This window comes from Condylura cristata, unplaced genomic scaffold (genome assembly GCF_000260355.1).
Source record: "Condylura cristata isolate star-nosed mole 26May11 unplaced genomic scaffold, ConCri1.0 scaffold00034, whole genome shotgun sequence".
NCBI lineage: Eukaryota > Metazoa > Chordata > Mammalia > Eulipotyphla > Talpidae > Condylura > Condylura cristata.
Window position 1 is genome coordinate 14081954 of NW_004567135.1, and position 13222 is coordinate 14095175.

At 47.2% G+C, this 13222-nt stretch overlaps 1 protein-coding gene across 1 annotated transcript; it reads right to left on the reverse strand.

Moving 5' to 3' along the window:
* Positions 1–259: 259 nt before the first annotated feature.
* On the reverse strand, positions 260–12468 carry C1RL (complement component 1, r subcomponent-like). Its single transcript, XM_012732589.1, is given in 7 exon segments — positions 260–1836; positions 3793–3855; positions 3967–4071; positions 5033–5222; positions 11705–11933; positions 12363–12413; positions 12415–12468. Coding segments are annotated over 7 exon segments (1440 nt in total). The 5' UTR covers positions 12444–12468; the 3' UTR covers positions 260–1063.
* Positions 12469–13222: the final 754 nt, after the last annotated feature.

Below are 13222 nucleotides of genomic sequence, written 5' to 3' on the forward strand. Positions count from 1 at the left end.
CAGAGAGAGTGGGGAGCGGAGTAGGCAGATCATGGAAGTACACTGCTGAGGGGAGCAGCGGGCTGGTCAGGAGAGGTCTGTCATGCCATGTGGATTACCTCCAGGGCGAGGGATCGAACTCGCACTGAAGTAGTTGTGGCCAGCTTGCAGTGCTGTGTCCCAACCCACTGTGCCACCAGGGAGGGCCTCTTTTTTGTTTTGACATTCATTTTCTATTTTCACTCGAACACTTGTGTTTTGTGTCTTTTATTGTGCATTGTCTCAACTCCTTACTGAAAATTTAAGAATTGATCTCAGGTGAGCATGGATCGGGGTGTCCAGTAACAACAGGGAGGTATCTGCAGGAAAATCCAGCCCAGCGCTGGGCTCAGCTCCTGTCTGCAGATGTGACCAGAAGAGAAGTGAGAGCCAGGTAGTATCATCTTCAATGAATCAGGGGTTTCCAAGGTGGGGGACTCTGTAAGGGTGAGGGCATTGGGAAGGGGAATTGGTACTCGCTGTGGGATCCCGGCATGTCACTTGTTCTCCCTGAGCTTCAGTTTCCTCATTTATAAAATATGGCTAATAACACTTTCTTTGTAAGCTTGGTGTCACCCGTGAAGCACTTGCCATACAGAAGATGTCAATCAAACAAACAAAAAATATGAGCTTTGACTGTAATTGTATGGAGGAACTGAGGCAGAGGGTGAAACCATTAGGGCGAATATTTGAAGGTCAACTAAAAGGGCTTTGGAAGGTTTCAGAGACAAAATGCAATTAGAACACTTCCCCCCAACTCCACCTGAACTGGGAGGTGAGGCAGAGATGGGACCCCAGGAGGCTGTGTTAGCAGGAGCTGAAGTTCAAAGTGAAGATGGCCCTGGTTGCAGGGCAAGGTGGACGAGGAGGGACCGTGGGACACCCCTTCTTATGTAGGGTGGCATGGGGCTGGAGTCGAGAAGTGACTTGACTAGGGGTTCCCGTCTCCTCTCTCCCCACTCCCAGGCGGCCCTCACTCCCCGCTTCCTGTCTGGGGCTTCCACAGAGTCAGCGCCATGCTGCTCAGAGCCCCTCCCCCCACCCGTCAGTCCTTCCCACCCATCACGCCCTTGATCCAGTCCACGTAGTTGAGCACCTTGGTGTAGAAACCATATCCTTCGCCACACCCGACACCCCACGAAACGATGCCTGTGGCTACCCAGCGGCGGGCACCGCCGTCCCACACCACAAACACGCTGCCGCTGTCTCCCTGGCAGACACCCTGCGCCCGCTTCTCATCCCCCACACAGAACATGTTGTCAGAAAACACCTCTGTCCTCTGCTTCTCCTGGAGCCAGGCCTCACAGGCCGGCCGGGGGGCCACGGGCAGCCCGGAGTACTTGAGCTCCGAGGGCAGCCAGCCCCTCTCCACACCGAAGCCGCTCACGTAGCCCCACAGGCCGCTGTGGTAGAGGCTCTCGCTGTCAGGCAGACACACCGGGAGGAGGCTGGGCCCGAGCGGCACCCGGTGCTGCAGCTCCAGGAGGGCAATGTCCCCGTCGAAGTTGCCAGGTTCATCCTGACGGTAGTCGGGGTGCACCACCACACGCCTCACGGGGCGGTGGCCCCGTTGCAGCATCTCCTCTACATCTGTGTGACCCAGGAACACATCCGCGCTCCGATTCTTCCCCGGGAAGACGCTGTCCTTGGGGTAGATGGTGTGGGCAGCCGTGAGGACCCATCTGTCGTCCAGCAGGGCTCCGCCACCTCGGCCATAGACACTGGTGAGGGCTTGCCAGGGGAAGGCACCGGGCTTTGCTCTGGAAGAACCACGGGCCTCCTGGATGGGGTCGATGGGGACGGCTGGCCGTCCACAGACTGCCAGAGAGGAGAGGCAGGGGTGAACGTCAGCAGCTGCCTCAGGACACTAAAGACCCGCTTCTGTGAGGTGCTCTCTCTCCTAACCCCGCTGCCATTTTTAAAAAAAGACTTGGGCCCTCCCTGGTGGCGCAGCGGGTTAAAGCACAGCACTGAGAAGCTAAAGCCGCTTCCGCATGAGTTCGATTCCCGCCTGCCCCGGAGGTGACCTACATGGCGCTGCAGACCTCTCCTGACCCGCCCTCTGCTCCCCTCAGCAGTGTACTTCATCGATCTGCCTGTTCTGCTCCCCACTCTGTCTCTGGTGAATCCTCTCACCCCCCCTGAGCCTCTGGCCTGTACCCCAGTTCTGTATGAATAAATAAATCTTTTTTTTTAAAAAAAAAGACTTATTTTTATTTATTTATGCATTCAAGAACTGTGGTTTGGTCAGAGGTGGGGGTGGGGTGGGATTGTGAGAGGATTCACCAGAGACAGAGTGGGAGCAGAACAGGCAATCAATGAAGTACATTGCTGAGGGGAGCAGTGGGTGAGGCAGGAGAGGTCTGCCGTGCTATGTGGGTCACCTCCCTGGCTGGGGATTGAACTAATGCTGCAGTGGCTGGTGGTAGCTTGGTAGTGCTAAGACTTCAAACTCTGCACCCCCAGGGAGGCTTCCTTCCGCCATTCTTAAACAATTTCTTTAGATTCTTGTGGGACCTTCCTCAGCTGGATAAGGCCATGCAGTGAGCAGGGTGTCTTCAATGCCTCTTGTCTCTGTTTTCTGTGTCATTCCCTTGTTTCTAACATTGCCATCTGCTCTCCAACCTCTTTCCAAAGCACTATTTCTGGGTGCTGCTAGAACTTTCTGTGGGTAGATGTGAAAGCTGAGGAATTTACTCAAATTCAGATAAAATAGTAATGTTTCAACTAAAAAAATGTTTCAAAAATGGTGGCCTTGAACTCTCATCTCTTGTTGGTGGAAACTGAAAATAGCACAATACTGTGGAAAATAGTTTGGCAGTTCTTCTACAAGTTTAAACACAGAACTGCGGTAGAACTCAGCATTTTCACTCCTAGGTATACACCCAATAGAACTGAAACTCATGTTCAAACAGAAACTTGTACATGGATGTGCATAGCAGGATTTTCCATAAAAGAGGAAAAAAAAAAAAAAGGAAACACCAAAATATACATCTACCATTGATGCATCGTGAGCAAATGTGGTTCCTCTGAGCAATGGCATTCTAGTCAGCCCGAAAAGGAATGGAGGACTGATCCTACAGTGTGACTGAGTCTTGAAAACATGATGCTGAGGGAAAGAAGCCAAACGCAAAAGGCCACATGTTGTCTGATTCCAAAGACAGGAACTATCCAGAATAGTCAAGTTCATGGACAGAAAGTGGATCTTTAGTTTCCAGGGGATGGGCGAGGGACAGTTAAGAGTTTCTTTATGGGGTAATGGAATATTCTGGAATTAGTGGCAATGATTGCACAACATTGCAAATGTGTTAAAAAGAACTGTAAACTCTAAAATGGTAAAAATGTGTGTTTTAGGTTATAGGAATTTCATCTCAACAACAACAAAAGCATAAAATAACTTTCTGGTACTACGTCATGTATGTCAGGAGTATTGGGGGTGGGTGGAGGCAGGGCTGAGAGCCTGTCCATGCATCTTTACAGCTACCACACCAAAAGAAGAATTTTCTCTTATTTCAAAATAAATACTTTCCCAAATGATCGTTTCCCTTTGTGCTTTTAGTTTTATCAGTTACTTATTGATTCTCAAAGTGTAGGGACAAGAGCCTTGCTTCTTCTTTTTGGGGTCTTCTTGAGTCCTCTTCCCCACTTCCTGCCTTTATCCCCCCTATCAATTCGAAAACTTTCCTTTAACATTGTGTCCCACCCTGCAGGCCCAAGGACAACTCAGTACATTTGGGAGGTGGCACAGTCACCGTGCTGGTGGGACTGACTTACTGGGCACACAGAGAGGAACCTCCTTCTCCCCCCGAGGGGTCTGGGCTGTGCAGGTGAGTGTCTCTGAGAAGTGAAAGGAGAGGGATCAGAACTGGGTCTGTGGGGCTAAGAGTGTAGACACCCAGAGTCTGGGGGAGAGGGAGATAGAGCCGCACCCCCAGTAGACAGACTCACCTGCTTGATAATAGGGCTCCCAGCAGTGGCTCTGGATCTTGGAGGGGTCATCTTTAGATGTATTGATAGCTTTAGGTTCCCCATGGGCCTGGGTGGGGGGCTGGCCTACAAGAAATCAGTGGCCATTCAACTATAACACAATTATAAACAGGCAGCCCAGGGACTGACTCTGGACCATACTCATATATAGTTTGACTTGCACAGTCTTTTAAAAAAGACATTTGAACTATCTTTTACTGATCAAACTGTCAGTATTAAAAGGTATGAGCATAGCTGTGATAGACAGGGAGTGGGGAAATGTTCATACACGGTTAGTGGGAGTGTACTTTAGCAAAGCCCCTTTGCAGGGACATTTTAGCAATAGCTGAATTAAAACTGCAATTGTTTTGAGCATTTGCATTTCTAAGAATTTATCCTCATATACATGCACACAGATGTACATACAGAATACCCATCACATGACTGCTGTGGCCATGAAGTATTTCTCAATGGAGGACTAAGAATACCAGGATGCATCCACCAAAGGAATAGTTTATGGCCATTAAAAAGAATTAGGCAATGTTAACCTTAGGATGTGGGATGATTTTAAAGATATATCACTGAGTGAAAAATACCAAATTTAAAACATTTTCCACTGTATGCAGCTTATGGACATGCACACACTTTTGAATGGCATAGAATGATTTTAGAAGGCTACCCAGGAAAAGGAGAACAATGTTGTTTCTGGAGACAGTAGCAAGGGTCTAAGGATCACAGATCAGAAGAAGACTTATATTTTACTATATTTTTACAAGAAGTTTTTATCATCTTCATTACCTTTCAAAAAAAAATCTGAGTTACCATTTGGAAATTAGAGTATCACTTAAAAATATGGATTTTTGGCCATTCTTCAAAAGCAACATTATCCACAAGCACTGGCTGCCTGTTTAATTGCACTGCTCATGCTCAGGGGGAGGCTGGGTAGGTTGGGGTTAGTCCCTGTGGCCCCAGCCTCAGCAGTCACTCACGCTTCCACCAGTCACTTCAGGATTGGCACAGAGGCTGCCAGCTCAGGAGAGACACTCACCCACAGCTTGGTAGAGAGCCAAGAAACCCTTGTGGAGACTGGTGGTTCTATCCTCAGAGGAGGCAGGTACACGAAAGGTCAGCCGTAAACTGCTCCCCGAGGACACAAACTCCCTCTGACCAGGGGTTCTGCCCAGCAGGGAGCCTTGCTGTCCACAGAACCGAGTTGGCTCTATCCCACTGGCTGTGATCTGAAAGGGGAGGAGATAGGGATAGGCAGGTGTGGGAGGAATCTGTACCAGGTCACAGGCCACACCAGAGCGGTGGACTCCAAGCAGCCCATCTAGAAGGTCTGCTCACCTTTGGGGCTCAGAAGCTGCACCTCATGGGAACTTCCTCAAGCAGGTTCCTGTTTCATTACTGATTCTCACGTTTCTTCTAGTCATGACCAGATGTCTAGGCCTATCGCAATGATCTCATAAAGCCTATCAAAGTACCTTCTTTCGAGAAGTTCCTTGGGAGACATACAGGCCCCCAAATGTCCACTAGATTGGAAGTCCTAAGAAGATAGCAGTTACACTGAATTTGCTTTCCACCAGGGCCCTGATGCTTAACATGGCGCCATGGAGCCACGGCTTCCAGGCCCTGTACCTCCAGGCACAGGCCCCTCTCACTGGCTTCCTCCACCCTCTTTGCCTTTAACATCTCTAACTTCCTGTGGGGCCAACAGCTGTGAAACAATGAGACCTGCAAAAACTGAGCCCTGGGGTTCCTGGCCTTTCCTTCTTTGGGAGTGTCCCTCTTCCACCCCATGAAATGTAAATGAAGCCCCCACAGGTGGATTCAGACACACCACAGGGTACAGAGTATGGGCACGCTAGGGTTCCTGTTTGGCTTGAACTGTGCTGTAATAGGTTATTTCTCTTTCAGTCTCCCCCTGACTGCCTTGTCACTGCTCAGACCCCTCCTTCTGAGGGCCGCTTGGAAGGTGCTCCCCCAGCCCATACTTCAGCCATGGCCTGTATTCTGGGCACATAGCTCACTGCTCAGCTCATTTCCTTTCTGACTTTCTTACCAATCCACATTTCCTGGGTTCTTGCCAACTTTTCAATCTCTCATTCTCTCTAAGTCTCAAGGTCCTTTAAGACTGTTGGGCCCATCTTGCTGTGATCTCATTAACTGGGTCATAGTTGGCACAGAGAAACTCCTTGGTCACCCGAAACGCCTTGCTTGGACATGTGCCTATATTGTTCTTTTCCTTAGAATATTGGCAAAAATAAGTTCCCATATTTAAGAGGTGTCGCTCTTGGGGAAAAAGCATTTGCTATAGGAACTGGGCCTTTAATTGATCTTTTTGGCTGTAAAACAAAAACAAACAAAACCCAAAAGCAAAAGAGCAGGCCCAAAACAGAATCTTTCATGCTAACTCCCACCAAGACATGATACCTAGTCCAGCCGCAGTTTCAGCTTTTCTGTAAAGTGGAATTCTAAACCCATCAGTCTGGAGTTTCCCAGTTAGCAACAGTGAGGTCATCTGCATGCTAACACCCTCCTTGCCTTTCCTTAACAGAAGCGGCTTTGCCTGAAGTTACTTTTCTTTGGTTAATGAGCTAACTCCACCCTTTTTCTAACTATAAAAACCTTCCACTTAGGCAAGCCTTGCAGTGCCCTAGGCTTGTTCAAAGGACACTGCCCAATTCCCCATCATTCATTAAAACCAATTTAAACCTCTAAATTCAGGTGAATTCTGTTCTTTACCCTTGTAAAACCTACCCATTTTCTTTTTATCCTTCCTCATGATTGCTGGCCAAATAAAATCACTTAGGAGTTTAACTAGCAAAGCAGAATGAACACACGCCCAGGAGTCATAAGGTCTGAGTTAAATTCCAGACTCTGCTCCTAATTCCCTGTGGGACATGGGGAGTTTCTTAACTACCTCAGATATCAGTTCTCTCTTCTATAAAAGCCTCGTCCAGCCAGGGCACTGACTGCTTGCAGAACTCCCAGCTGATGCAACATTCATTCTGTTGTGTTTCTTACACACATGGCAAGTTTGGATTTCATTTTATTCTGTCAACAAATGGTTACTGATTATGTTCTCTATGCAAGGTGCTGGGGTAGGTGTGGATAAGACAGGCATCTGTTACTCAGCCCATAGTCTGGCTGATGACTGACAGGGAAAAAATGAACTTGACTATAGTGTGTTGAATTCTGCATTCAAGGTGGGTGGGTGTGACTTGCTCTGACAGCAAGGAAGAGGGAAGAAGTCTATTCCTGAGCTTGAACTTCAATGACAAAGGAAGAGTCAGGCCAGAATTATAATTTAAATTGTCCAGTGTTCAAGGTAGGTACTCAGTAGACCTATACCAGTTGAATAATGTGTTTTCCTGACTTCTGCTTAAATCTGAAGCAATATTGTAACAGAGGCCGCTCCACAGAAGTGCCATGTTCTCTGCCCCACTCAATGAGGGGCACAGCTAAGTGGCCAGGGGAAGCTCTAGAACATGAAGGCTGGTTGGCTCAGGGAGCCATGTGGGAAAAAGGGTGCTTCCTTCTTGGTTTTTGACTTGCACCAAGGACTTGGGGATTTGGAGGAGACACATGGAGTCAAGACATTTAGAGACACTTGAAAGAGATTTGTGGATAAGAGAACTGTGGCCAGGTTGACCGGCCTGTGAGGAGACTGACCATGGCAGCCATTATCTTGATTTGTACTTTGATTTTTCTCCTGTCCACACTTGCCTGGCCCATTTTGCCCCATTCCTATGGTTCTCCACCAGAAGGTGCTCTAGATTTGTGGCAAACTTCTAGGACTCAGTGGTTCTGCTTGGGCTGACCTTGTTTTTCTGGGCATTTACCCATGAGGGGATGGGTAACTTTGGGTATTTTATTGGGAAACTGGTATCCTTTCTCTTGCTCTCTCTCTGTGCACACTAATCCTGTTGAAGTTTTTTTACACTAAAAGTATGTGTTATCTTTGTACACATGAATGGCCAGAGCCCTCTCTAGAGTGTGCACGTTTGTGGGCTCCAGAGAATCCCTCAGTCTCATGCTAACAATAATGCATTTGCCTCCTTTACTGTGTCAAATTCCACTAATATGACAGTAAAGGGATAAATGATATAGATGATCAAGGACTAAGAAGTGAGAGGTGACAGAGATGAGAGATGACATTTTGGAAGGTGGGATGAGATGAATGAGAAGTAACTGAATCTGCTGAATTAGAAGCCAACATAGAGAAAGCAAGTTCTCATCCCTTTAAGGGTAGAAATGACAAATGGGGTGAAAGAAAGCTCATGGACAGAGACCTCAGGACTCTAGATCCCTTTGCCCACCTTGACAGCCAGAAACATGCTGGCAACTGTGAGCAGGAGATGGGTGGATTCCTTTTGGAGGAAGGTGTTCCCACAGAAAAATACTTCTGCATATTGACAGTCAGTCTGCCCCCAATAGCACATTTGGGTCACATTGCTGATAACCCCTTTTTCAAGCCTGTCATTTGAGAAATTTTAGCTACCTACAATGAGCATTCAGTACATTGTAGTACTTTATTCTTAAATATGAAAGAACACCCAAGGCTTATCAGAAAAGTTCCTAACATAAAAAGCAAAGACCAAAACAAATGAACAGTAGGAAGGAGCATGGATGGAGTAGAAATAATATAGGGAACAGAAGAAACATTTAAAAATAATCCCAATAAGCTTCCCTGGTGGCACAATAGGTTAAAGTACCGCATTTTGAAGCTCTCCGAAGCTACTGCAGCACAAGTAGTAGTACTGCAGCACATGGCATGGCAGACCTCTCCTGACCAGCCTGCTGCTCCCCTCAGCAGTGTATTTCCGTAGATCTGACTGTTCTCCTCTCTACTCTGCCTCTGGTGAATCCTCTCACCCACCACACCTCTGGCCTGTACCCCAGTTCTGTAAGCATAAATAAGTAAATCTTAAAAAAAAATAAATCGCAACAGAGAGAAAATGGTAGCATTGCCTCCATGAAACAAGAGCAATGTTTTGTAAAAAAAGCAATTAAAAAAAATGAAAATGAGTCTTTATATGGGGAAAAATATGTTAGTAGAAACAATTAATATTAAAATTGATATTTAAAATGAGGAAATCTCCCAGAAAGTGGAGCAAAAAGACAAAGAGATAAAAATAAGAAACCAGAACAGAATGGAGAACAAAACCTGATTCAGTCCAGAACATATAATAGTTAAATATCATGAGCTCTAGAATGAGAAAATCAAGAAAGTAGACATCTAGAACTTACTAAAAACAACACAAGAACATTCCTAGAATTGAAGGACTAGATTCAGAGTCTCTAGATTCAAAGAATCCTATACGATGACTACAGAATGATCAGCATATAACACATAATAATGAATGCTCAGGGTATTGATAATAAGGAGAATAAAATTCTAAAGAGATTAAATCCCTAGAGTTCTACAGTGAATGCAACCCAGATCAACTTCCCATCAACTGGGAGGGTACAGTGATGACATTTAGGGATGTGTGAGAACATCTAACAGTTCCAAGACAGAACAGTTAAAGGAAATCCCCAGAATCAGGAAGAAGGGTGCTCTCATAATATGAGGGGGTTCTTAGAAAGCAGAGAACTCAAAAAGAGAAAGAAATCTTCAAGAGTTCTGCAGGTGTGATGTCACCAATAAAAAGATAAAGAGGGCCCTCCCTGGTGGCACAGCGGGTTAAAGCACTGCACTAAGAAGCTTAAGCCACTTCCGCATGAGTTCGATCCCGCCTGCCCAGGAGGAGATCCACATGGCGCGGCAGACCTCTCCTGACCCGCCCGCTGCTCCCCTCAGCAGTGTACTTCGTCGATCTGCCTGTTATGCTCCCCGCTCTGTCTCTGGTGAATCCTCTCACCCTCCGCATCTCTGGCCTGTACCCCAGTTCTGTATGAATAAATAAATCTTTAAAAAAAAAAAAAGATAAAGATATGCATTTGAATAGGCCATGAGGAGATGTATTCTGGCTAAGAGTTTGGGGGAATTTTAGAGAGAACTAAACAAACTGAAAAATCAAAACAAAACAAACAAAACCCCAAAAGAACTTCATGTAATTATTGACTCCTGGAAAATACAAAGTTGCGGAAGAGAGAAACTGTTATTGTACACCACAAGCCTAGATGCAAGTGTAAATAGTGAATATAAACATGGAGGGGTTCAGAGCAAGTCTCCCCGAGAGATGCCCCTTTGGTATGTGGATTATTTTGAAAGCAATCAAGACCCTGCAGGCTCAAGAGAAACTTTTGCCTCTTCCCCCAAACCTGGAAGAATTTACATAGGGACCTTACAAAAGGAGAATTATTAGCCCAGCTAAATTTTTATGATCTATCTGCATGGCAGGGCAAACATCTAACTGCCAAACATCTGTTCTTACTGTATTGTGAATTATCCTACTCCCCCTCTGAAGGCCCAGGCTCTTATTCTACTCCTTAGCTCAAGGTAGCACATACATGCAATTTTACCTGTGTGGGCTCCAGTGCATATAAAATTCAGTTTTTCTCCTGTTAATCTGTCTTATATCAATTTAATTATTAGACCAGTTGGGAGAAACTTGATGGATAGTGGAAGAACTTTCCTTCCCTACAGATGTAACTAAATATGATGAAGGAGGAGGGAAGATGAGGGTGCTGAAGATCCAAGAGAGATAAAGCCAACCCTTAGCTTCTACAGTTGGAATTTAACATTCAAAAGCAAACCAGAGTAAGCATGACTTTTACACATATTCAGAAGCAAACATTCAAAAGCAAACCAGAGTAAGCATGACTTTTACACATATGAAAGTAATATCAGATGAAACAGCTACATGATTATAAATAGTTATGGGTGGAGAGGATGGCTGGAATATGTTGTTCATTATAAGTCTTGTAACTCTGGGCCCTCCCTGGTGATGCAACGGGTTAAAGCACGGCACTTTGAAGCTGTCCTCAGTCACTGCACCATGAGTTCGATCCCCGACCTGGGAGGTGATCCACATGGCGAGGCAGATCTTTCCTAACCCGCCCGCTGCTCCCCTCAGCAGTGTACTTCATCAGTCGGCCTATTCTTCTCCCTACTCTGTCTCTGGTGAATCCTCTCACCGCCCCTGCACCTCTGGCCTATACCTTAGTTCTATATGTATACATAAATACATCTTAAAAAAAAATAAGTCTTGTAACACTGATTTAAAAAAAATACAAAAACTGTGCATGTACTATTTTGCTATAAAAACGTAAACCAGAAGATAATGTAAAGTAGTATTTTAAAAGAGTCTTATGAATGCCTCATCATCAGTTTTGTGATCGCTTCTTTAAGGCAAAGACAGTTACCTAACCCTTTCGTATTATGTATACCCAGCTTCCTGGCCGGACAAAGAGCCCTCTGTGAAACCTGGCGATGTATTTTTAGTGACTGATGATTTAATTCCTTGCTCTTTTTCTCTAGGAATCTGTGCTGCCCTTTGTAAGACCTATGGAGGCAGAGTCTGTCCTGTTGCCTGCTCTTTGCTCCATGGGGCCCAGGTGGCAGCAGGGGCGTGGTTGCTGGGAGTGGGGGGTGGGGGGCTTGGGCACTGGGGCAGATCTGTTCTTTCCCGGGAAGCCAGGACCCGAGCTCCAGACTCTGGCTCTTCATCCATCCCCCATGATCCAAAGTGCAGCCGCCTCCCACTGCCCCTGGGCTCCAGGTCATCAACCTCCCTCCCCAGAGTCCCACCAGTACCCCAGCCCAGCTCACTGTGACAGAGTCCAGTTCACAGTCTTGGGACGGCTCCAGGTCAAAGTCCTGGAAGATGAGTTTCACAGCGAAGCCCTCTGGAGCCTCGATGTCAGTGGTGCTCTCCTGGCCCCTCAGATACGGCTCTGGGTACCCTGGGGATGTCAGTGGCTGGGGTAGCTGCTGGGCCACGAGCACAGAACCCCGCGTGGGGCAACCCTGGAGGACTCCCCAGAGGAGAAACCACCACCTGTGTGGGGAGGAGGGTGAAATAAGGCTATGCAGTTGTGGCCTGAGGCCTGCAGAAAAAGGAGGAGCCAGGCAGCCCATGTGAGGGGATAGACAGGCTTGGCAAAAACTTTAGAGACTGTGGCCTCAACCCATGAGGCCTGGGTGTCCCCCTCACCTCAGTTCCTGCAACTTCCTATTCAGCGAGAGCACAGCCTTGAGTTTTCCACTATTGCTCAAATCCTGAACAATTTCATCTAAAGTGGGGCTGGGCTGCTTTCTGCTTCAGAAACCCCACCGTTACCGTGGGATCTGCGGGACCCGTAGTGATATAAGAAAGGGACACTTTCTGGCCACCCAGACAGGACACTAGGGTCTATGGGCAAATCCAGTCTCTCTCTCTCTTGGCCTGAGTCCCACTGTCCTCCAGGCCTCTCCATAGCACACTCACATCTTGCCTGAACAGCTGTGAAGGGGGGGCTCCTCCAGAGACAGTTCCCCACTCTGACACCAGACATCTGGAAGCGGACATCTAGGACCTGCGAGGACTTGGCCCAGGCCTGGGAACAGGAGGTGGGGCTGGACAAGGCTCTGTGGGGGAGGAGGGAGAGAAGTTACTGGAAATGAGTTAAGTAACTTAGTTTCGTTCCTCTTTCTTATTTTCTGGCACGAGCGCCACCTGCTGTCTGACTCAGGAACAGCTCGCCCCCACAACCCGGAGCAAAAAGTTCTCCAAACCCTGTGTGCTTTCAGGGACCAGGAGTGGGAAGACAGATTCTTGACGACTCTTTTTCACTATTTAAAATCACTTTTACCATGTGCTTGCACCACCCAAGATTGGATGGCTCCTTGTGAGGGACGACTTTAATTGACCATGCCGCTCTGCTCCTGCCACGGCCTTCCACTCATTTATGTCACTTAGCTGCCTCTTACAGAAATTGAAGTTTGTGTCTGTGAATTCGCCCTTCACCTTCTCTCTCCTTTTCGCACTTAAGGTGTTTGGACTCCTACTTGCTTGTCAGGCTGGGTTGGGGCTGAGGTCAGAGGGTGCCCTCCTGCACCTCCATTGCTGGTGTTTGCTAGGGGCCAGGAAGCTGTGGAGGCCAGCAGTCCTGTCCTCAAAAGAAGCAACAGCTGCTCCCCAGAATACAAACTTCCTCTGATCAGGGTCATGAGGTCACATCTTTGGGGTGTCCTGTCTAGAATTCTGCTGTCTAGAATTTAGTCCTGTCTAGAATTCTGCTTACCTCGTGGCTCCAGGTCATTTGATGACTTTGTCAGATCACTATTATAGTAGCAGAGTGAGGAAGA